The sequence below is a fragment of the Lepidochelys olivacea genome (assembly GCF_965140295.1).
Source record: "Lepidochelys olivacea isolate rLepOli2 genome assembly, chromosome: 12".
In the NCBI taxonomy this organism is placed as follows: domain Eukaryota; kingdom Metazoa; phylum Chordata; order Testudines; family Cheloniidae; genus Lepidochelys; species Lepidochelys olivacea.
In genome coordinates this window covers 23,196,896-23,223,081 of record NC_140422.1, presented here as the reverse complement: position 1 = coordinate 23,223,081, position 26,186 = coordinate 23,196,896, and the positions used below count along the sequence as shown (strand labels likewise).

Below are 26,186 nucleotides of genomic sequence, written 5' to 3'. Positions count from 1 at the left end.
CAGCGCGGCAGGGGGGCGGGGGAAGGGCACTACGCGAGGCGCAGCGCGGCAGGGGGCGGGGGCAGGGCACTACGCGGGGCGCAGGGGGGTGGGGCATTACGAGGGGCGCAGCGCAGCAGGGGGTGGGCGCAGCGCGACAGGGGGTGGGGGCAGGGCACTACGCGAGGCGCAGCGCGGCAGGGGGGCGGGGGCAGGGCACTACGCGGGGCGCAGCGCGGCAGGGGGCGGGGGCAGGGCATTACGCGCGGCGCAGCGCGGCAGGGGGGCGGGGGCAGGGCATTACGCGGGGCGCAGCGCGGCAGGGGGGCGGGGGCAGGGCATTACGCGGGGCGCAGCGCGGCAGGGGGGCGGGGGCAGGGCACTACGCGGGGCGCAGCGCGGCAGGGGGGCGGGGGCAGGGCACTACGCGGGGCGCAGCGCGGCAGGGGGGCGGGGGCAGGGCACTACGCGGGGCGCAGCGCGGCAGGGGGGTGGGGGCAGGGCACTACGCGGGGCGCAGCGCAGCGCAGCAGGCAGGGGCCAAGCACTGTAGGGCTCTGGGAAGCGGCGCAGGGGCCGCGGAGGGCTCTCGGGGCGGGGCCGGGGTGCCCGGGATCATGGCTGCGGGCAGGGCGGCCGCTGGCTCCGGAAGGGGAAGGGGGAGATCCGGCTCCATTGACGGCGGCGGCTCCTGCTGAAGCTGAACTGCTGGCAGCGGCGGCTCCGCTACGAGTCCCTGCCCTGGGGGACAAGCAGGGAGCGGAGATAAAAGTAACCCGGGGCAAAACGGGAGCCCGGCCCGCGCAGGCACCGCTGGGATTCGAACCCAGGATCTCCTGTTTACTAGACAGGCGCTTTAACCAACTAAGCCACGGCGCCGGCTGCTTCTTTGGGCGGCGAGGCGGCCCCATCCATGGCACGGCAGCCACTCTCCGCACACAAAGGGAGGTGGGTGCTCGGACCGCGTGGGGCCGGGGTGCAAGCGACACCCCCAATACTCCTCGCGGTGCTGCGAGCCCGCTGCACAATACTGCACTCGCTCCCATCCCCCGCGCCTCAGCGGCACCCCGAACAGCGCGGGGGGTGGGGGCCTCCCGCTGCTCTCAGCCCCTCCTAGCCTGGCAGAGGCACCCACCCCAACCCTCAAAGAGCCGGGGGGGGGGCACCTTGCCCTTGCCGCCCAGGGCTGCCGTACACCTAACATGTAGGTCACCCTAGCTAGGGCATCGGGGGGTGAAAAATCCACCGCCCAGCAGCGTAGCAGACCTCGGGCCGGCCTGGGCTCCGTGGGGCTGTCCGGCTTTGACCTGCACGCTCCGGCCCGTGGCCTGGGTGAACCAGAACATTTCCCACCTTCAGGGCCGGGCGGTTGAGGAGAGGAGACAAAAGGGGCAGTTGTCCTGGGCCTCCCCACGTGCCAGGTGGCAACGCCCCACAAAACCGAGTGGTGTTGGGACCTGGCGCACAGTGTCACGGTGCCAGTCCGGTTTGGTCTGGCTGCCCCCCATCTCCGGAGCAGCAGCCGGACCAAATTTGAGTGGTGTTGCGACCCCATGTGCTAAAAGTCTCCCTGCCAATCAAATCTGGGCTGGCCAGCAGCACCCCATCTCTCTCTCTCGGGGCAGACTGGCCAAACCTGTGGGGCATGGCATACCACTTTAGCCACTGGAGAGGGTGGGAGGTATGTCGAGCCCATAGCTATGCCAGCCCAAACCCCGGCATCGATGCAGCATGGTTGCTGGAAGAATGCTTCCCTTGACCGAGACTGTCGCTTGGAGAACTGGTGTTCCAACAGTGACAGAAAAGCCCTTCTGTCACTGGAGACTGCATCTATGCTTAGGGTTGCCAGGTGTCCGGTTTTTGACTGGAACATCCGGTTGGACAGGGGACCCTGGCAGCTCCGGTCAGCACCAATAAAAGTCTAGTTGATGCAGGGCTTGCAGGGTCCCTACCCGGTTCTGTGCCACTCCCAGGAAGCAGCCGGTGTAGTACTGGCATGTCCCTCTGGCTCCTACATGTAGGGGTGGCACTCGAGCCGGGGCAGTGTGCAGAGCCCCCATGGCCCCCACCCCATGGCCCCCACCCCATGCCTAGGAGCTGGAGGGACATGCCAGCCACTGCCGAGCAGCCACCTGAGGTAAGCGCCACCCAGAGCTCGCACCCCTCACCCCCTCCTGCACCCCAACTCGCTGCTCCAGCCCCGAGCCCCCTCACACACCCAAACTCCCTCCCAGAACCCACACCCCAACCCTCCCGCACACCAAACCCCTTGGCCCCAGACCAGTGAAAGTGAGTGAGTGAGGGTGGGGGAGAGCAAGTGACGGAGGGAGGGGGGATGGAGTGAGCAGGGACAGGGCCTCGGAAAGGGGCAGGGCAGAGATAGGGCCTCGGAGAAGGGGCGGGGCAAAGGTGTTCAGTTTTCAGCGATTAGGAAGTTGGCAACCCTATCTATGCTACATGGATATAACAGCATAGCTATGGAGCCAGTCTCACAATAGCAGGTTGCAGACATAGGCTATGTCTACACTACCGTGATAAATCAACCTACACTATGCAACTCCAACTACGTGAATAACGTAGCTGGAGTCAATGTACCTTAGGTTGAGTTACCACAGGGTCTACAACACGGGAGGTCGACAGGAGATTTACTTTATTCTTCTCATCTGGGGTAGAGTACAGAGGTCAACTAGACCCACTCAATTGACCACCGTGGATCAATCTTAGAGCGTCAATCCCCGCTGTAGTGTAGACCTGTCCATACATGCACCTCACAGAGGGCTTGTCTACGCTACCGCGCAGGGTCAATCTAAGATACGCAATTTCAGCTACATGAATAGCATAGCTGAAGTTGACATACTTAGATCTACTTACTGCGGTGTCTTCACTGTGGTAAATCGACAGCTGACGCTCTCCTGTCGACTCTGCTTGCGCTTCTCGTTCTGGTGGAGTACCAGAGTCGACGGGAGAGTGCTCAGTGGTCGATTTATCGCGTCTATACTAGTTGCGATAAATTGACCCCTGCTGGATCGATTGCTGCCCAGGTTGTGAATCTCAGGGCTTGTCTACACAAGATGCATATAATTTAAATTATTTTTTTCTAATTTAGATCCAGGTCTGGTAAGCCCTCCACATGCAGAATGTCCACAGACATCAGTGGGAATTCCTCTCTCAGGGAGCCTTTACACTGTTAGCTTCTTGGGGCAAATGCTCTGTTTCATGCTATGCCAAGCAAACTGATGACTTTAAAAATAGAAATAACAGCTGTCAAGGTTCCTTCCCCACTCTGAACTCTAGGGTACAGATGTGGGGACCTGCATGAAAGACCCCCTAAGCTTAATCTTACCAGCTTAGGTTAAAAGCTGCCACCACCAAAGTGTTACACAAAGAACAGGGGAAGTGCCCACTTGGAAATGTCTCCCCCAAAAATATCCCCCCCAAGCACTACACCCCCTTTCCTGGGGAAGGCTTGATAAAAATCATCATCACTTTGCATAGGTGAACACAGACCCAAACGCTTGGATCTTAAGAACAATGAAAAAAGCAATCAGGTTCTTAAAAGAAGAATTTTAATTAAAGAAAAAGTAAAAGAATCACCTCTGTAAAATCAGGATGGTAAATACCTTATAGGGTAATCAGATTCAAAACATAGAGAATCCCTCTAGGCAAAACCTTAAGTTACAAAAAGACACAAAAACAGGAATATACATTCCATTCAGTACAGCTTATTTTATCAGCCATTGAAACAAAACAGAATTTAATGCATATCTAACTAGATTGCTTACTAACTCTTTACAGGAGTTCTGACCTGCATTCCTGCTCTGGTCCCAGCAAAAGCATCACACACAGACTGAGAGGACCTTTGTCCCCCCCTGCTTTGAAAGTATCTTGTCTCCTCATTGGTCATTTTGGTCAGGTGCCAGCAAGGTTATCTTAGCTTCTTAACCCTTTACAGGTGAAAGGGTTTTTCCTCAGGTGCCAGCAAGGTTATCTTAGCTTCTTAACCCTTTACAGGTGAAAGGGTTTTTCCTCTGGCCAGGAGGGATTTAAAGGTGTTTACCCTTCCCTTTATATTTATGACAACAGCTATTGAATCTGCGGCTCCAGTCCTGCAATCAGATCTGTAGGGGTTACAGGGATCCTCCTGTTATGGATCTGATTACAGAATTGGATATAATTACGGTTTCCTCAACAGTAAAGCCAGGGATTCAAGGGTCATACTTAGAACCAACTCATGGCTATGTCAGTATGCCTCTCCTTCTCCTATAGCAGACCCACAAGAGCAGTCATAATTACCTGCAGAGAAGTGCAAAAACATAGGAAGTCCGGCAGCAGTGCAGATGGTGCTACTAGCTTAAAAGGGACACAGTAGATAGTTTTGGGGAGTTCTTGAGCCTTTATTCATCAAACAAGTTTGTTATGTAACTCTTGAATGCCCTACCTTATAAATCAGGCCCAAAATAAGCTATATATTCCCAAGCACTTAACTGGTTTAAATGGTCTATGACAGGGGTTCTCAACCTTTTTCCTTCTGAAGTCCGCCCCCCCTCCCCCGACCATGCTATAAAAACTCCACTGAGGCACCTGGCATTGGCCACTATCAGAAGACAGGATACTGGGCTAGATGGACCTTTGGTCTGATCCATTGTGGCCGTTCTTATGGTCTTATGTTCACTACCCACCTGTGTTACAACAACTGTTTTTCTGCATATAAAAACCAGGGCCAGCATTAGGGGGTAGCAAGCAGAGTAATTCCCCGGGGTCCCATGCACTGGGGCCCCTGCGAAGCTACATTGCTCAGGCTTCGGCTTTCTGCCCTGGGCCCCCACAAGTCTAATGCTGACCCTGCTTGGCAGACCTCCCTGAAACCTGCTCACAGCCCCCCAGGGGACCCCAGAACCCTGGTTGAGAACCACTGGTCTATGATACAGTTGTAGAATTTCCTGTTCTCTCTATTCTTTGTCTTGGTCTATCAAATTGATTCTGTCAAATAAGCAGTAAAATACAAACTGATTTAATAAGACTTATGTTTCCGACAGCAAAGTATCAGTTTGACTTGTCTTTATTAATTTGGGAAATAAAAGACCCTTTCAAAAGAAAATTTCCAACCTATTCATCTCTGAATGTCACACTATTTATACACAAAAATAACCCTCTATAGAGTAATTAGTTTTGCTCTCTCAATGGAAAATCTTAGCGCTTTGATTTTTTCAGCTAAATGGGACAGGAAGAGCAAATAAAGGACATTCCTAATTCAAATATTATAAGAATATTATTTAATTAAACTGAGATTATTTTCAAACATGCAGAAATTAGTTCAGTATTATTATTCATATTTAAGGGTAATTATTCCAACAATAAGACAGGCACATTTTATGTATTCTGCAAAAATAATTCCAGCACCATACAAACTGCATTTTTTCAACTTTTTACTGCAAACCAATGATATTTAATTAAGAGGAAAAAGAGGACAGTGTCTTGGGATATGTTACAGCTTGTCACCTCATGTTTTATTCAAAGCAGTAAATCTGGATAAAACATATTATTTCTTAAAAAATCATTTTCTTTTCACCTTGGAGTCAAGTGCAACTGTAGCTACCGAGGCTACACAATTCACATGGCTTAAAAAAGAAAGAAAGACCCATAATAGAGTTCCATTTATTTCATAGCTTAACTACATTCCAGACTACTACATATCCAGGTACAATATATTTTTTCTTCTTATAAATCCCTTTTAAAATAATATAATCTGCTGAAACACGTTTTTGATGAATGAGGTCCCCACATCTTGAAACACTAATCTCATATTAATTGACATCCTCACATAGCTGGTGAAGAGGTATAGACTTTTAGGGACAAATCCTGAGCAGTGCTGGAGTTGAGGGTGCTGGCAGGATTGGGTCCTGAATATATGGGACTAGTTTGGCATATGTCATGTCAAACACAAATAATAACGTATTCTTGTGATTGAAAGTTCCTAGAAACATTTTATAAGGGATGTTGGAAGCAAGATAATACAAACCTCATGGTCCAAATGCCCTCTCCACATTCAAATTTCAAAACCCTTTAGCATTTTCAATTGATGCAAATGTTTTTCATATTTCCAGTATACTCCACTCCATAGTAAAAAAAGATGGTTTTATTCTACACAATTTAAGGACAACTGTCAGCAAATTACTTAGTCACATATTTTCTTTGTTACAACCACCTTTATTAAGTGTGCTCACTTAAAGGAGATGGATGTAATTTTATTTTCTTGTACAATATGAATAGATTTAAAATCTTAGGACTTGATCCGGTCATCTGTTACATGGTGAAACTCAGTATGTATATTGCACATGTGTACAATGAATAAGCAATTTTTTTTTAACATAGATGTTACTGTATGGCACAGAAGTATGGAGGAAGTCCTTGGCTCTGTATTTACATGCAATATAATATACTGATAATCACAATTAGGTATAGGCATATGCTTAAAAACTCAAATGTATTTGCACAAATAGTCTGTTGGGAAGAATTTAGAGATCAGGCACTACAATGGGGGTAATGGCAAAATATTTCTCGAAGGAGAAGCCAGTCGACAGAATACACACTTGGTTACCGCTTCAGAGTCATCACACTGTAGGAGTGAGAAAGGTTTTTCACATTCTTCACACTGATATAAATGTAACATGAAAAAACAACAAAAAGGATGTTAGTTAATCATATGTGCCAGACATGAATTATCTTACAACTGATGCTCAACTATAAATATACAGCCCTGATTTTCAGAGGTGCTGGGCACTTGTAGCTCTTATTAGCTTCAAATGGTGCAGTGTGTGCTCAATACTCTTGAAAAATCAGGCTCATTCAGTCATTGTGCAGGAAGCTTTCCTAAACTTACTAGTATCTTTTTGTAGTTTGTGATATTGCCTTAGCAAATTTATTATTATTAGTTTATACAGCACTGGAGGTGTGATGGGTTTTACAAAACAAATAAAGATGGGGTTCCTTTCCCAATCTCACACGGCTTAGAACAAATTGTTTAATTGGAATTAAAACTGAATTGTCATCAAAATTTCTTTTTTTCCCCCTCCTCTTAACCTCTGGTAGTGATTTCATACCTTTTCTTTTCCTTCTTTTGTAAACTCAATATTTGTTTTGTTTATTGGGGAGTCATAAATGTGCATGAGTGCATGAATACCACTACCTGAGGCCAGCAGTATTGCTAAATATGCAGCCAATCACACTACTAAGCATCAGGTTTGGAAGCCAAAGGATTTTTTTATTTAAAAAAAATTAATCTGGTTTACTATTGTTTCTAAAAATACAATGGCATCTGTACATGGACTTCTGCATCCTTACCAAATACTTTTTAAAAAAAAACAAAGAAAAGCATTGATGCATCTGTTTTGAAATTCCTTACTCTTCTCCCTCCCCCACTCACATATAAATAATTACATGAATTTTGTGAACAGAAGACAAAAATAAGGTAAATCAATGTTTGAACCCAGCAATCTTGTTGACAATGTCCTTGCAGCCATTCACATTTTGGTTTTGAACAGAGTGAGGTGTAACTTGAGACTATATGGGCAGACCCATCAGCTGTACCTTCACATAATGCTTACCTGAACTATTTTTGTGCCTCTTGTATTTCTGCTTTCTATTGCCGCAGGAACATGATCAGCCTTTTCAATGTTCCATAATCTCAAAGTAGCATCCTAAAAGTCAGAAACAACAATTAGGACATGTATTTATATGTTATCACTGGTCAAGCACCATAGCAAGCTACAGTATTTGTCCAATGGATAAAGGCCTCATCAGTTGCACAAAGCACAAATAACTCTACTTATAAGCCAGGAAAATTTCTTGGATAAGAGATGGGCATTATTTTTAAAACTGTCATTACTTTGAAAACAAATAATTGTTTTACTCACCACAAATATTTAGTAATCTTAGAAACTGAATTTATGGGTCACACCAAACATGTACACCTACATATAAAGTTCCTTTTAATATTTTCTGTAATTGCTTTTCAACTGATCGTAAAACTACAAATGAAAGACTGTCTGGGTCAACTGTTACATTAAATTATAATTTTTCTAAAACAAATATTGAAATACACAGTGAAATCTGTTTCCAAATTAGCTTCCTATACCACATCTGTAAGTTAGTTGTTACCTTTGAGGAAGAAAGGATCCATTTCTTGTTGTTGCTAATTGCAACATCCATCACCCAGTCTCCATGGCCCTGGAGCAAAGCAAATTGTAACTTTATTACTTTTATAATAAAATAAATAGCTGTCTTCACCACAAATCCATTCGGGCAGCCCTTCCTACATTAAGCAAAACCTCTGTGCATGCTCACTCATCCCTGGTCAGAAGAACAGCTGCTATCAGGTTAATCTTTTTCTGCATATACTTGACACTGCCTGATCCGCTATCTGTGGTTTGTGTAACAGCAGCATCTCAGTTAGAATTGTAGTTCTGGTGGGTGCAGTGCTGGCAGCCAGTGTGGTAGATATTTTTAGTTCCAGTCCTCCTTGTGTGTGTGTGATTGTTTGTGTGTTTTCCTGTCTACATTTTTAAATAATTTAGCAAAATATATATAGAGAAAGAGGGAGGGAAGAAGACAGGGAAAGAGTTGTTTTCTAGTGCACACAGTGTAGAGCAGTTTGAAGATGTGGGTCAGGTGACAAGAAGGGGGAGAGCTTTGAGGACAGCCACCAGCCCTTCCCCACTTCAAGGGAAGGGAGATGATTCAGAAGGCAGGTAGTTGCATTGGGTGGGCTGGGCCTTCTTGCTGCTGCACAACTGATCACTGAGCATGCATGGAGATTTGTGAGAGCACCATTAGGTCTCCTACCACAAGAAGAGAATCAACCTAAAACCAAAAATGAAGAAGTAACCCACACAGTGAATATATTAAAAAATTAATAGAATTAATGAGAAAACTCCTAGAGTTCAAAAAATGATGTTTTTGCCTTTTGATAGACAAACTTCACATATGAAAATTATGGATTAATGTTTATCAAAAAGAAACGCATTAATATTTTCTAAAATACAGGGAGAAAGGCAAAGACGTATTTAATAGGATATATGGCAAATTTGCCATTTTAGAGTCATGTATTTCTTTGATGCAATCCTTTTCATTTACAAAGCATGTCCACAAAGTCTTTGTTTCTCTGAACACAGTGGGTATCAGACAACAGGAGGCAGTTTCTTTGCTCAGAGTTCAAAGCTTCTTTTCAGCTTGCACTCTGCCCAATAAACTTCTTCTTGCTTTCTTTCCCAGCCACATTTCCAGGGCTTCTCTTGCTGTTTGCTTGGCTTTTTGGCTGCTTCTCTCTGCTTGCTCCTGCCCACAGATGTGCACATCTCCATCAAACAATACCCAGAGACCCATACTTCTCCCACATACCCTCCTCCCACGTAGCTCGGTTCCTGACTAGCCTTGCATGTGACCTGTGTTTTGGGATGGTTCTCCTATTGTTTCAACTATCTTACTCCAAAAAGGAGCTTAACTGCTCCTTACATTTATCCTGAATGAATGGCAGCTATCGCACTCACCAGCTTCAATTAATTTTTACCCAACATCCATCAAACCAATATTATGGCCCAACTTTATGCATATTGTGGCCGAACTTTACAAAATTACATGTAAAATTACTATTATTGTGCATACAGTCAAAGTAACTGCATGTGTAAATAATACAAGCACGTTACACAGACAAATTTGAAAAGATGGGATTAAAAGTATGCCAGAGGTACAAAAAAATAGCCTTATTGTCAACACCACTAATATTCTAAATTCACTGCTAGGATCTACTGAAAGGTTTTAAAACCTACAGGCATTGGACACTAATATCAGATACCTAAATCACATTGGAAGTGACTGACTTATTGAATCATACTCTTCTAGAGCATAACAGTATCTTCCCTATCAAAAGCAGTCTGTCCTCATGGCGATGATAATCGGTGCTCTCAAGATCTCTTCCACACCCAGTCACTTGCAACAAGGATAATTCTTATTTTAGATTCTGGGTTCAAAGTGAGTTCTTTAAAACCAAAGAGTCAGTTCTAAGTGTGAGTAACAAAGAGTGGGACTGAAGAAACAAAATTCTGAAGGTAAATATTTTAGCTAAGTGTCTTTTTCAGCAATGAAGGTATTTCACTGATGTTTTTGGCTTCAGAATTTTATTCAGATTTATAATATTGATCTTTTCTCATTTACAGTTCCAAAGTGGGAACCCAAGTACAAGGAGGGCACCTGTAAGTTTCAGTCACTATCTCTGAGTCCTTTTGAAAATGATACAGCTAACCATTCAAAATAAAACCTTAAACTCAGTTCTTGCACCAGCCAGCCAGCAAACTGCAGGGACCAGAGCAACAGATACCCTGAATCTCTCTGCCCTCTCACAGTGACTGTGCAGCTACTGTATTCTGTACTTGCTACAGGCAATGAGTGTGTTTCTTTGGTAGTCAATGTACAGCACATGGCAGCAGACCAATCTTAAGGTCACCAAAACTGAATTAAGGACACCATGTCAGAGCATGAAATTAAGAGTTGTACTCTTAAAAGGTAAAATCCATCATGTTCACAGTTAATATCTGATCATTTCAAGTCAATAATAAAATTTTAATGGTACATTTTGGAGGGCCTTTGAAAATTTGTACCATAAAGTCCTAAACTTACTAGCTCCTATATACCATAATGTGCTTCCTCCACAGATGTACCACCTTGTTGCCTCAGGTATGAGGCAGTCATACTGTATGTAGTGAATGAGGAACAAGGGCTATAAGCACTGAGCAATAAGGATAAAGTAAATATCACACAGCTGGGAGCTGCCTCATTTACTAAGCATCATCTACCCCAAACACTGAATAAGAGAGTGGTTGATCATGAACCTGTAACGAAAGATGTATTATAATACATATGAACGTGGGGGCAGAGTAAAAGTTGAATGGACAACCTTAACTATGGCCTTTCCTAACTTTTGAGTGCATCTCCTTTGTGACCTTAACCTTTTTTTTAATGTAGACCATTATATTATATGGATACATACATACTTACAAAGGCATGTAGCATTTTTAAATTCATACACACATTGACCAGTCTCTTACTGGGGGAAGTCATGATCTTCCATGGTAAATATGCTGTTCTACACAATGCATTTACTATCACAGCTGATGCAGTAAGATAGAAATCTAGTAGTATGTTAATAACACATCTGACAAAGAAAATAGCCTTGCCGGTAATTATAAAAGAATATGTTGTCCCCAAGAAATTAAAGTCACATACAGTACATAACAGATTCTTGTCTATGTTTATGAGGGTTAGGGTGGGGGGAAGAGAGAGAAAAATACATACACATCAGTTAATGTAAAGAGATATACAATACTCATACTAGCTGTAGATTTGTATAGCTTCTCACTAAACTAGTGAGCAAATAGGAATTTAGTACCTTTAACGCTAGCTTTTTATATCCTGCTCCTGCATCCCACAGAGCTATAGTTTTGTCATATGCTCCAGACACTACAAGAGATGCTAAAACACAAATTAGATGCCATATTATTTCTCTGGGTTTTTTTTTATACAGACTAAACAGAACAAGCTCCATCCAGACTTGGATCAGACTGTTAACAGAATTTAAATAATGCACTAGTATTAGGTATGCTCTAGCAAGGTAATGGAAGTCCAAGAATTTTTTTAATGAGTATAAACATACGCATAAAATTCAAAGTTATCAAAAATACAACCAAGCATACAAAGTAAGAGAAAATGCTGATGACATGAAATTTGATGAGACATTTTATTTTAAAAAAGTTAAAATAGCAAAAAGTTATTTGTAAAATTACTAAGTTTTGGTTAGCGAAACAATCACATTTACTAATTACTATAGCTTTTCTTTTACTGGTAAGTTTAGTACTTGCAGCAGTTAAGAACCAGTGGCTAAAATACACTTCATTCACTAGAAGCTTCTCCAAAACCTTTCCTGAGGTAAATTTATTTCCTTGACTCCAAATAGAGCATATTCTTCTAACATGGGACAGAAATAGTGGGAAAATGTCAAGAAAGTGTCAAGAAAACTTTCTTGTAATGATCTCTCTATCAGATTAGCTTTGAACAGAATGAACCAGAATAAAGATTTTTGAAGCAGAGGTGATACTTCCAAATACCACTGTTCAGAGGCCTATCTGCAAGTCAGCTACTATCCCTATGAATGCTACTGCCAAACTAGTTGGTGCCACCTTCGATAATTTCATTCCCAGCATTTTTTTCCCCCAAGTGTGTAGTTTAGGATTGAAATCACCGAACTGAGAAGACTGGGTTTAGATGGGATCACAAGGTGAAGAGGGGTCAGTACTTTAAAAGGCCATGTTTGTTATGGGTATAAAGACGGGAAGTTCTGAGAGAAACAGCCAATCAAGGCATAAAGATTTGTAGTAGCCAAGCACAGCAAAGAGGAGAGACAACATTTCAATATAACAAGTTGATGGTGTTTTCTTTATCTCTGCAATAGCAATATCACAGGCAAATTAACACCTAAGCTTCAGCTTCAGAGATTATTTAGTCCAGGACACAGTTATTACCTGGGATACAAAAGTATTAAAATATCAGCCATTTTATAGAGAGGAGTCATAGTGCTCTACTACTATATCTCACAAAATGCCATAAATTTTTTTTTCTGAAATATCACATTATTGGAAAATGTGGATTGAACCATGTAGAAACTTTACTCCTGGAGGTACTGACTAAAGATACACAGTGACAACCTCTCTCTCTCATTCAATATGCTTAACAATAATAATATGTACCAATATACTGTATATAGTGTTTTACATTTTCAGAGTGCCTTACAACCATTAACTAATACCAGGTGGATAATAGCAAGCATTCAATCCATGAGGTGGCTCAGTAGTTTGTTTCTACTCAATCTACTCTCTCAATATGATCTTTTTACAGAAAATCTTTGACGATTATATCAATTAAGCAGCATTTGAGATGTCTGAGTAAAGCAGAATACAGACCATCAATTTCAATTTACTTACATTATGTGGGTAGCCATTTAATCCAAATGAAAAACATTTAATTTTGAAATTGAGAAATAAATTAGTCATGTGATTGGCATGTGACCCCCTGTGACTTATCTGAAATGTAGTACATGTATATACTTGAAGATGTGTATAATGGTATTTAACATAACTCACCATCTTTGCTAAAAACACAGGAACTAACAGAACCTTCATGACCTTGGTTCAAGCAAATAGGTCCATGATAACGAAACTCCCCTGTTTTTATATCCCATATTTTTAAGGTTTTGTCCCAAGATGCCGTGCACAAGTAATGACCATCTATGGTAAAGCAGCAGTCTGAGATGACATTGGTATGTGCCCTGAAATACACATGAAAATGACTGCAACAGGATACTGTGATTTTTAAAGCCATTAGAATGCTGTAAGGGCTTGATCTTGCAAGGTCTGAGTACTCTGACCCATCAAGTGAAGCATATTCTTAGCTTTTATCATCTGAGTAGTTCTGTAAAAGTCACTGGAACTGCTCATTTGCAAAAGATTAAGCATGTGATTAAGTGCTTTTCTGGATGCAGTCATAGTGTTTAACATCTCACAGGATCCAGTACTAACTGAGTTTTAAGTAGAGCTTATCACCTGTTTCTTGTCACCCACAGGGTAACACTATACACCAGTTGAATTAAAAGGCAACATTGAAGGGTGAGCTATGGATGCCTTCAAATAAACAGCACTGTATGTCTCTCTCTACATGTAATGAAACTATATGGTGATTTGAAACTAACTAAATATAATCAATGGAAAAGTTTAATCAATTCTACAATGAACTCCAATTTTGAGAACAGGGGGTGCACCTCAAGAAAGAATCTCAAAGTTCCAGAACATGACAGGACTTTAGTAATTCGTGCAATCCACAATGGGGAAGGGATTACAAGCATCTCTGCAGGAAACAGTGCTACATCCATTGCAATTTAAAAGAAGGATTAGTAAAATGCTCCAGATCTGAGTCTCCCATTCTAAGTAAATTCCTAATCCTTTTAAGGGCAACTTTAATAGTACCTTTTTATCCAGACAATTTATGATTAATGCTTTTATGATTTAAAACCAGAACCACTGAATTTGTTTGCCATTGTTAATGTTTTTCAATAGCTCATCTGATATCTTCATTTGTTGCATACTCCCTTCTTACACAGACTATAGCATTCTATCTTTATATAAGGATTTTCATGTAGTATTGACTTCAGTGGGAGTTGTGGGGGCTTCTCTCAGGATCAGGCTATATGCACATACACCAATCAAATGCAGCAACACACTCAATAACAGCAAGGTGGCCTGGATATCAGGGAAATCCCTAATATTAAGAATAGTGCTATAGGAACTTTACAGTCACTATTGGTTAGTCTCTAAGGTGCCACAAGTAATCCTTTTCTTTTTGCAAATACAGACTAACATGGCTGCTACTCTGAAACCTATGATCAGACTGGATTTCAGATGTTATGTTCTCATCTGAAATGCCTCCAGTTAATGCACAGAAGTCAATCTATTTACCTCAGAATGATGAAGGGACAGTTTGAACCTCTCAAGATTTGACCTTTTGGTTCCAGGGAGTGTACAAATTTCACACCTCAGTTTCAGATTCAGAAGCCATCAACTCTAGATAGTGAATTAACAGCTGTGAGTTTTCTCTCCAGATAATTTCACTCTGATTCCACACTCAGATCAAGACCTATCCTTCTCCAAAAATATATCCTGTGCATATGTATATGTTCCATTTTGCAGTCCTTTAAGAGACCTGTATCATGTTAAATGGTGTTTCATCTTCTTCACATTTGTTAATGTTATTATCCAGTGTTGCTAGTCCTGAGAAACATCACGACTAGCTTCCAGTTCAACAGCACATTCCCCATGCTATTGTTTGCTTTCTCCACTATCAAATTCTACGTCTCAGTACCTAGAAACTATGATTAGCTTTAGTTAATGCTTACAGATGGACAGATGCACCTCATCTATCATTCACATCAATAAGCTTGTATATAGCATATTATTTAACCTTTCCATGTGTAAAGGGACTGTTGTCCCCTTACTAAAATTCATTGGGGGTGTTCTGGTTGGCTAGCTCCCAGTACCAAAAGAAAGGGGAAAGGTCGATGGGAAATCAGGTCCTTGAGACTGATAGTCCCCAGGAACAACGGGGAGAGGCCAATGCTCCAAGTCCAACTGATTGACAGGGCAGGCAGGCTAATCAAGAAGTCAGGAGGCCAGGGGGGGTCCCGCCTTCCCAGTGAGCTGGTATTGCCTGGGTCAGACAGAGTGGGGCTAAGCTCAGGAGCCAAGCTGAGCTGGGGAGCAGAGCTGTGCCAGATCCAGAGGGGCCAGAAAACCAGTCCAGGAAGCAGGTCAGTGCTGGGAGCAGAGTCACAGAAGCAGCTCACAGAGCAGACCTGATCTGGGAGGAGAGCTGCAGCAACCAGAGGCAAAGGGGCCAGAGAAGTAGCCCAGGGAGCTGGAGGCAGAGCAGCAGCAGTGCTGAGGCAGAGTCTAGCTGGAGCTGAGGCAGAGTCGAACTGGTGCTAGAGCAGTCCGGAGTCAGGTGCAGTGAGCGGCTGGTGAGAGCGAGAGGGACCCTGGGCAGGAGGCCCAGTGTAGGGAGACACCCCCAGCTAAGAGGCCTTTCAGGTCAGACTTGGAGGGGGATCCTAACCCTGACAGGGCAGAGACAACGCTGGGAAGAAGGGTCCTGCCACCTAGAGCCTGAGAGCGTGTGGCCACTGCCAGAGCAAGTGTCCAACCCGCAGCATCCCTGCAGCACAACCAGAGCCTGAGAAGGGGCCTGGGACTTGTGAGGAACAGACTGAACTTCCCTTACATTCCAGAGACTGCTGGTTGTGATGTCCCTTTGTTTGTGTTTTCCTTTAGCCTTTCCCATTTTTTCCTTATTTTTTTTAATTGATTGCTGTTTAAGAAATTGTATTTGCTTTGAACTGCATGTAATGATCAGTGGATCAGGGAAGCATCCACTGCAGAGAGAGCACCCCAGAGTGGGAATTCCCTAGCCCCTGCCCTAAGTGACCACAACAAGGTTGGGGGTTGAGCCCCCCAGGAATCCTGGGCCCAGCCTTGTTGGGGTTATGAGGACTCTGCCACACAGGAGAGTGGAAGGGGAGCTCTTGAGGTCAGGCAAGCCTCTGGGTAAAGGAAGTGAGAGTGAGGACTCAGATCCTTTCGCTCACCCATTTCACTGTGTATAAGTGTATAAGCCAGGACAGTTCCCCATAATAGCGGGACCATTCCCTGCTAACACATGTATTTAGATAGTATGTTGTTCAGCCTTTCCATGTATTATGCTATTCAGTTACATAATTACTGTTCATTTTCCCAGTATAAATTGTAACACAAATTTCACTGATACTTTTTAAAAGTACATATAAACCTTGCCTAATATAGATATACTATTTTTCTTACTCATTAACTGTGATAGTGGTGGATTGTGCTATAATGTCCCAAAGCTTTATGGTCTTATCAGATGATACCGAAGAGACTCTCTCGTTGTCAGGGTCAAAACAACATCTTGTGATTGTGCTTCTGTGATGATCTATAATAAAAACCAAAACAAAAATATTACCTATCTTGTAATTCTGCTTCCTTGAAGATGCTATTTTCTGGATTCTCACATCTGGGTCTCACCTCTGTAGTTCAAAAAAGGCAGAACTCCCTGAACTCTTGATGGTTTTTTCCCACCAACGGCAGTGAGTAGGAGCACAATCCCCCTTTCCTCCCCAACTGGCGTCATGCAAAACACCTGAACTAACTTACTGCCCTTCAAACCATCCAGTCCCGATTAAGTAGGAAATGAAGGAAAAAAACAAACAAAAATTAGCCAATAACAAAAAAAAAATTGAAAATGTAATCTGGCAAAAGGTAGGACAATAACATATCAAAGTGTCAGAAAAAAATTCACCCCAGAAATTCCCTTCTGAAATCAGAGAGGAGGTAAGTAGGTTGAGTGAATAAGAATATCACATAAAATGATATCTTCAGAGAAGCAGGTCAGTATTCCCCCTTCTCTAATGATATCTTCTAGCCAAAATTCTAATTCGTGGAGATTAAGCAGCTCTAGGAATACCCCAGAAGAACAACTTCAGCAGGCAACAAGAACAAATCCAATAACAATAATGTGAACAAGCAATTAAACCTTGGGCATAAAACAAAAGTGGAGGTGGTGGCTTGGATTCCCTACCTGTTACCACTAACCTTTAGTCTTAAAAAGCTTGGGGAGATAGTTCCTCCTATTTTATACTAGGGAGTCCAAGAGTGAGAATCCTGCACAAACATCATATTTTAAAAATGCATTATTTCATGAAATGTACTCCAAACTGATTTTAATTGTAATTTATAACAATTCTTTTAAATATCCTAGAAAGAATAGCATGTCAAAATAGTCACTTATGACTTGAGATAATTCTCTCTGCTAAGCCATTCTCGTTAACTGCCTGTGAAAGTAGTAATCTTGACCTGGCAGTCAAGACGTTGATATGCTAGCTCTTTAGAGGAGGGCACAGCACTTTGCTCCTTAAACACTGATTTTTGTCCAATCTGAGGAATAGTATAGGCAGCTGCTATAGGATAGATCACTTATCCTATTCTCCAAGCAGGGAAAAGGGTGTAGTGGTGCTGTCACTACAAGCTACGCTACACTACATTAAGAGCCTATATCTAAGACAAAAGGAAATTTTGAAGTAAAAAGGTAAGCAATAATCTTGCAGACATTATCTGATTAAATTTGACAACCTTCATTCCTCACAGATCTGGAGGGATAATTACACTAGATTGAAATATCATACAATAGATTGATTAATTAAGCAGTCCTATGAAACTGTAGATGAGCAAATATAAATATTATATTTACTATCAACATATTACCAAAGTGAAATTCTATTATGAAAATACTGACTCCTCATTGGCTTTGTTACATTAGTTGTCAGCTATTCTGCCATGAGAACATGTAAACATGGCACACAGTAAAACTTCAAGGCACACAGTAAAACAATTATCTTTGTAAATATTTCCTATCAACAAATTAACATCTATTCAATCATATTCAATCTATATATTAAAGTCCTATTGATCTAAACACTAATTTGCAATAGTCTCAACAATGGGATTAGAATTTGCATGTGAAGTAATAAACTGGAAAAAGTTAAAGGACATTTGAAGTACATGGTACAACTCAAAATCCAGTATATCATATGTGGGATTTTTTTTAGCCATGGTATCATCCAGTTTGTATACAAAACAAGCTCATGGAAGGGTCTTTTTTTAAAACAGCATGAAAGTCCCCAACACACAGTTCAGTTGAAAAGATACAATAAACACCAGCAAAAGCAATACAGTGCATTGGAAAAGTTATGGGATATGTTAAGTTTTCCTCAGTTATGGCTAAATCTCAGCTATGTTGTCTTTTGATGAATAACTTTATTAAAACATATCCTTATACTGTGCTTTAAATTAAAATTTAAAATTCAAAGGAGTAGTAGTTTTGTAGATTTTTCTTTTTTTGCTAATGAATCTAAAAATAAGTCACTAGTTCACTATTCCATTGATTTTTAAGCTTTCAGGCCCTAATTCAGCAAAGTACATAGTTAAACTTTAAGCATGTAAGTCAGAGGTGGGCAAACTATGGCCCGCAGGCCACATCCAGCCCGCGAGACCGTCCTGCCCAGCTCTTGAGCTTCTGGCCTGGGAGGCTAGTCCCCGGCCCCTCCCCTGCTGTCCCCCCTCCTCCGCAGCCCCGTGGACAGCGCACCTGGCTCCAGCCGAGGGGCGGGGCTGCAAGCTCCTGCTGCTCTCAGAGGCATAGTAAGGGGGGGGGGGTTGGATAAGGGGCAGGGGGCTGCGGGGGGCAGTCAGGGAGCAGGGGGCGGTTGGATGGGGGGGAGGTTCAGGGGGGTCAGTCAGGGGACGGGGAACTGGGGGGATGGATAGGGTGTGGGAGTCCCAGGGGGCCTGTCAGGGGGCGGGGGTGTGGATAGGGGTCAGGAACAGGGAGCAGGGGGGTTGGATAGGGGGTGGGGGTGTGGATAGGGTTGGGGGGGCAGTCTGGAGACAGGGAGCAGTGGGGGTTGGATAGGGGGTGGGGTCCCGGGGGGCGCAGTCAGGGGACAAGGAGCGGGGGGGTTGGATGGGTCAGGGGTTTTGAGGGGGGCAGTCGGGGGTGGGAAGTGGGAGGGGGCGGATGAGGGCAGGGAGCCAGGCTGTTTGGGGAGGCACAGCCTTCCCTACCTGGCCCTCCATACAGTTTCGCACCCCAATGTGGCCCTCGGGCCAAAAAGTTTGCCCACCCTGATGTAAGTAGTTCCATGAAAGTCATTGTAAACCAACTCTGTTCTGACAGGTTTCAGAGTAGCAGCCGTGTTAGTCTGTATTCACAAAAAGTGTCCCTTTAAAGAATAATGGAGCTGTTGTCCATCTTGAAACTACATTCAGTTGTAGTGTACTTCTGACTTTTAAGAACTAGAAATTTCAGCAAAGCACTTAAATACATGTTTGTTTATCCTTTAATTTATGAGATTGCTCAGGTGTTTAGGGCTTGATTCTGCAACATCTTCAACTCCCACAGGCTTCAATGGGAGTTGAAGGTACTCAGCATAACCCAGAATCAAGTCCTTAAACATGTGCTGATGTGCTTTGCTGGACCGCAGTCTCAGCGCTGAAATTGCTTTCAAAGGGGAATTGTGCTTAAAAATCAAAACCGCTGTCAGGCTAATTTTTCTCCACAACATCATTTTTATAAAAATAAGTTCTTATGAAGTCTAATAGAAATAGAAGTTTTTCTATAAACTTTTTAGAAACAAAAACAAAGTCACGGAAATATTCTTTTAAATCAAAGAAACATGCCCTTGCAATGTTTGCATCCTAAATATGTGTTGTTGTGCCAATTTATGAAAACCAGAAAATGACTATAAACCAAAGTGATATTAAATAGTCAGTTTTTTACAGGCCAAAGAGATGAAAGTTTAAAAAAGAAAAATTGAATAAATTGTGAAAAGTAAATTAGATTGTTAAAAACTGTATCAATCTAAAGTGATATTTGTAACAAAATAACTGTAGTTAGTTTAACTTGACAAGACAATACGTTTATGTACATACGGAGAGAAAACACACAAGCCTTCTTGGTTACTGCAAAGCAACCACTAGAATTCAGTCTTATATGTTTATCTATGAGTCCACAAGTGGACTCATGCACCATGTTATCATTGATCTATCTCTTATCCAGTTCCTGGTGCTTTTATGATAGCATAGTAACTATCACAGAGGTTTTGGGAAGAAAACAGAAGGAAATATTAACTCATGTCACCGGACCTGGGATACAACTTACCAGAATGCACAGAGCCCACCCAAGCCCTTCTACACCACTTAAAGAGCGCATAGGGCTTGTGCAGACCCATGGGATTACATGGGCCTTAAGTAATTAACCAGACCTAGAGAACTGGGATACATTCCATCATCAGTGCACCTCAAATGCAGAACTCACACCAGACAACACCAATTTACTGATCCTGAAAAATCTAGAATTAAAAATCCTCTGAGGAGTCTATTACAGAAAACAAACACTTCAGAAGGAGAGGAAAGAGATGGGAGAAAAGGAAGAGTGAGTTGCAGAATGCTAACCAACACATATGGTTAAGATTCTTGCACACGCTCATTTTAATACACATTGACAAAGCTGAACAAAGTGTAACTGGACAAAAACATCCTATAGAAATATGTGGATGGCATGTTTGTGATATGTCTTCTTAAATTCTGTTTCCCCTTCCTTACCCATTAGTTTGTTTCCCAACCTCACAAAAGATTGTTTGAATCCAACAGATCTTGAATTTAATATTAGTCTAGTTTTTATGACTTTCTTTATGCAATCAAAAATTATCTCATCAGATGCAAGATTCAAGAATGGAAGAAAACAATGTGAAGTTTTAAAGTCTTACCTTGAACATATGCCACCGTTGTGGCATTTAGTGCATCAGTAACACATATAGCATTTTCCATGTCTAAGCCAGATACCACATATTTACCATCACACGAAATATTACATGAAGTTACAAGACCTTCTTGGTCGACAGTCCACTGACGAAGAAAATAAATGGAAAGTCATGCTTTTGGGGATTAGTTATGACATAGTTTCTTATCCGTTCTTCTGTAATCCATAAATAGGCTCAGAAGGAATAGTTTTTGCTACTGTTTGATATTTTAATGAACTCTGATACATGTGTGTTTACAGTATTTCAATTTTTTAAACCCACGTAATATTTTGCATTAGCAATAAATTTAAAATTTGATAGCACCGGCCAGCTGATGTAATAAAATTGGCCACAAATATTAAATGAATTAAACCTCAAGATAGCCTTCTGGGGAGGTAATCATTCTTGTATTATTTTACAGATGAGGTAACTGAGGCACATCAAGAAATTCACTTGCCCTAGGTCACACAGTTAATCGCTCTCACAGCTGAGCCTACAGACTCCAACTAGACCACATTGGTCAGTAATGTGAGGATTGCATTTTTTACTGTACCTCCAACTTAAAAATCTTTATGAATGTGATAATATTACCAATTTCTGCTAAAAGCTAAACTCATTGAAAAAATCAATACATACAAGCATTTTTCCTGTTTCCATATCCCAAGCCTTTACTGTTTTATCATATGATGATGTTATCACTCTAAAAATTAAGCACATTAACAAAAACAACAATCAATGTTTCCATTAAAAGAACTGACTTGAAATGCTGTTAGTGTAAAAACAATAAAAAGTTGTCTTTGTGGGGAGAAAAACAAACACCACGTTTAGTATTCTGTTAAATTATTTGTTCTCTCTACTTCCCAATAATTTAAGACAAATATATTTTGTTTTTATATTTTTGCAAAAACTATTGCCAAAAAAAGGAGTTAGTTGGAAATTTTGAAATGAAAGTTGGAATTTTTCGCACTAGAAATTAACAAAAGAATGCCTTCTATGTAATTTTGAGTACAGACAGCCTACTCATTTTCATTTCGTCCCATTACAAGTTATTTAATTATCACTAACTTTAGAATGAATATAAAGCAATTATGGTGGGCTTGTTGTTATGAATGTGAAGTGTCTTCGTTGCTAGTTATTTGCATTTTCAGGAGTTGATATTGCTGCGTAACACCACTGACCTTGCTATGCACAAATACAAAGCCACATTACACAACAAAGCCATTTAATAAAGTTTACTAGAAACTGACAGGTTTCTGGTAAATGGGAGCTCACATTAATTTTTTTCTTCTACACTTTTCTTAAAACATTCCCACATATTTTAAATACATTTATTCTGAATGTTAAAGAACATGATAGTTATTCTTTATTACCATAATGGCTTTTCACTTGTTCAGTTTTTGACCAATTTATTACAATGTCACTGAATATCATTTTATATAAGTTCAACATGAACATGGATTTTAAATATAATAAAAGAATAAAAGGAACCTAGATGGCAAGGAATTTCATACATTAGTCTTCTGACAATCTACAATTTATTTTCTGCTCTTCAGTAGACATAACCTAACACATAAAGTCCATATCTAGTTTATATATCAATGCTATTTTTGACTGGAAACAGATATAAAGGTCAACAAACTATGAAACTCTGCTTGTTTGTTTAGCAATCTTCAAAAACTCAGGCAACAGCAAAAGGCACTGTTAGCATATTTAAAGTGCGGTGACCAAAGTTTTGTCACTACTTAAAAGTTTTTTTTGCCAATCCTCCAACTTGATTGGAATTGATCTAGACCAGGGGTCGGCAACCTTTCAGAAGTGGTATGCCAAATCTTCATTTATTCACTTTAATTTAAGGTTTCACGTGCCAATAATACATTTTAATATTTTTAAAAGGTATCTTTCTATCAGTCTATAATATATAACTAAACTATTGTTGTATGTAAAGTAAATAAGGTTTTTAAAATGTTTAAGAAGCTTCATTTAAAATTAAATTAAAATGCAGATCTTATCAGTTTAGTGTGGTCCTTGCCCTTGCTTTTCCTTGCTGAGTTTTCCAATGTCTGGCACGTATTTGGATACTTTAAGCTGCACACAGGCTTCTCAGTGATCAGGTGTTAACCAGCTCCGAGAGGGACAGAGGACAGATTTCATGTGTGAAAACACCTGTTCACACAGGTATGTGGATCCAAATGCTGAAAGCATTGCAAATGCAATTTTCTTCAAACATTTAAATTTCACTGGCAGGGACATCCAGCAGGTCAGAATAGAAGCCCCATGATCTCTCTCGGTAGCTTCAAGTGCACTCCGCAGATCTCCAAACTTTGACGCCCACAATTCTGAGCTTTTTAACTGAATGAGCTGCATTTTGAAATCTTCAACACCCATCCACTGAAATACAGACAAATCCAAGTCGCTTTCGTTGAACTTTTCAGGTTTAATTAGAAAAGAAAGCATTGGGCCAAATCGCTGGAAATCTTGAAATCTGTCAGAAAATTCTGATTCCAGTTCTTGCATGTACCTTCTAATCTCAACATCAAACGCAGTGCGCTGTTCCATGTGGCGTCATAGTGATGTAAGCAGCAAATCAGGACTTAAAAATATCCCAGTACAGTGGCACTGGAACAATTTTTAAGGTGGGGGTGCTGAGCTGTGCCCCCTCTTGCCCCTGTCTGCACCCCTCACTGCCCCAGGCTGGGGCCAGTGGGCCAGAGCTCGGGGCGGCTGCAGAGCCTCGGGCCGACAGCCAGGACCCCAGGAGGGCAGCAGAGCCCCCCGGATCGGTGGCCAGGACCTGTGGCCGGCTGCGGGCTGAGCGGGGCCAGTGGACAGAACCCCAGCTGGCAGTGGGCCAGTGGCCGGTACCCCAGGCCAGAAGCAGAGCCCCCGTGACTGGTGGCCAGGACCGGGCAATGTGAGTGCCACTGCAAATCAGCTTGTGTGCTGCCTTCGGCACATGTGCCATAGGTTGCCTACCCCTGATCTAGACTATGCTCCACTGATAGCAATACCAGGAATAATACCCTTCGAGACATTTCTTGACCTACACATTCAACTGTTTGTGTATGCCACAGCTGCTGTAGTGATTAATGTCCATGGCAGGACATTAGATAAGATGCATCGCCTGACAAAATTATGACAGTTGACTGCAGAGATGTAGAATGCTGATAAACAATACAGACAAGACAGAACTTTTTTGAATATATTAATTCCAATATCAGAAGAAACCCATGATCCTAGGCTAGTTCACGAATTATTATTCATTTATACAGTGGTATACATTTACATATCTCTAAGTACATAGAGCTTTCAGTCTAATCTAGACAAGTTCTGTGTCCGGAAGAGCTTGTTCTAACACTCACTGAAGCCAAATGAAAGATTCCCATTCCTTAATGTGCATTGCATTGGGTTCTAAAATAGAAAGTTTTAAGGAGTGTTGGACAAGTTGCTGGTGAGAATAAGATCAGAAGAATTCCTGGAAGAAATGAGTTTTAAGGATCTGAAAGTAGAGAAGGAGCTTTGCAGACATGAGACTGTTCCAAGTGTAGGATTAGCATGAATGAAGGTGCAAAGAAGAGGAAGGAAAAGAAAGATGGAGAGGATGAAGAAGATAAAGAACAAGAGAGAATGAGAAGACATAACAGCAGGGGCTAGTTTAGGTTGGACCTTTAAGTTAAGGAAAAGACGTTTGAATTCACTATACTAAAAGATAGGAAGTCAATGAAGAGACTCAAAGAGGGGATGATACAACTGGAACAGTAGGAGAGCAAAATGAGTTCATCCACTTTGTGTAGACTTGAATAGGGAGAGGCAACAAAGTCCTGAGAAGAGAAGTTTAAGGCATTTAAGATAATAAATTACGAAGACAAAGGGTTTAGCAGTGGGAATAGTGAGGAAAGCTGCACTTTGTTAATATTACTGCAAACAAAAATTACTTACCTTTATTATTATGCTTCTCTGAAGATAACACCTTGCAGGGTCCTCGCTCTTGGGTCTTGTGCAACCAGCACAAGTCATTCAGGAAATTCTCCAAGCTCTTAACATTTATGACTGTAGGCTGGCTCTAGGATTCCCCCCAACTGAGCCTGCTCCCACTTCACAGGCCCCAAAACATTTCAGATAGTTACTTTAAAGAGTGGGAAGCAAGAGCTCCACAAAATCTTGCACTACATAGTAAATACAATAACCTTCTCTGCCTCGTGTGGATGGGTGAAGAATCCTTCTTCAGAAAAGCAGAATCACAAAGTAAGTAGTGTTCCATTCTCTGAAGACACCATCAGCTCATTATTCTTATTCTGGGAGAGTAAAAAGTGGTGTCTGCTTCCCGCAACTGCCATTGGCTGGGAATGGTGAACAGCGGCCACTGGGAGCTGTGAGCGGCCGCACCTGTGGATGCTCAGGTAAACAAAGCATCTCGTGGCCTGCCAAGGGCTTACCCTGAACAAGCCGTGAACCAAGTTTGGGAACCCCTGCTCTAAATATAACAACAGAATACTGTTCCAATAATTTAGTGTCTAATTTCAAACACATCTGTTTACACCAAAACAATCATTCATTTTACTGCATTATAAAAGTAATATTAAATGGTCAAAGATAAGCTAACTGGCATAACAGTTTTTCTATCTGCACATTTTTAATCACCTTCAACACAGCTATCTCTGTGTATTTAGAAAAGATTAATTCAATTTCCTCTCTAACAAATCTATATATATAGAAGCATCAGAGCAATACTCAGTTTATTTGTTCTGAGTTTCATTCTGGTTTTTTTCATTTGCTGTAAAAATGTAACATCTAGCAGTTAAATAGACCACTTTCTCCTCTCTATTTATACTTACATATGAACCACAAATAAAATGTCACCTTTTGTTATCAGGAGTCAAGCTGCACTCAGAAATGGGAGCTGTGTGTTCTTCTTCAAAGACTTGAACAGGAACACCTTTTTCAACATCCTTAAATAAATCCAAAGGAGCTTGATTAATGATTTTGAAAAGATAAAATGCAACATATAAAAGATCTGAAATCAGTGAACTTGGTCTCAGTTGTAACATCTGATCTGAGAAATAGAATGATTATTACCTTTATCCATGAAAAAAATGACCTTTCACCTGTTCCACAAATCAGTCATCAATACTAGTGTCCTGAGACCACCGCCTGTCCTGCTGACCAATATTGTCTCAGTATGTCCTTT

The 26,186-nt window shown here is 41.8% G+C and overlaps 1 protein-coding gene and 1 long non-coding RNA gene across 2 annotated transcripts in view; one reads left to right on the top strand and one right to left on the bottom strand.

Annotated features, from left to right (window-relative positions):
- The first annotated feature begins 749 nt into the window (after window positions 1-749).
- Window positions 750-14,609, top strand: LOC311529155. Its single transcript, XR_014713783.1, has 3 exons — window positions 750-927; window positions 10,191-10,226; window positions 13,646-14,609. It is a non-coding gene; the product is annotated as an uncharacterized lncRNA (long non-coding RNA).
- WDR88 (WD repeat domain 88) overlaps window positions 6,101-26,186 on the bottom strand; it is a 31,974-nt gene continuing 11,888 nt past the window's right edge. The window contains exons 3-11 of the mRNA XM_084644898.1: window positions 25,859-25,947; window positions 21,638-21,701; window positions 20,969-21,107; window positions 16,449-16,578; window positions 13,167-13,351; window positions 11,420-11,502; window positions 8,137-8,205; window positions 7,584-7,676; window positions 6,101-6,631 (exon numbers count right to left, since the gene is read on the bottom strand). Coding sequence (XP_084501024.1) covers window positions 6,509-6,631; window positions 7,584-7,676; window positions 8,137-8,205; window positions 11,420-11,502; window positions 13,167-13,351; window positions 16,449-16,578; window positions 20,969-21,107; window positions 21,638-21,701; window positions 25,859-25,947 — 975 coding nt within the window. The 3' untranslated portion in view covers window positions 6,101-6,508. The remainder of the gene's footprint in view (window positions 6,632-7,583; window positions 7,677-8,136; window positions 8,206-11,419; window positions 11,503-13,166; window positions 13,352-16,448; window positions 16,579-20,968; window positions 21,108-21,637; window positions 21,702-25,858; window positions 25,948-26,186) is intronic.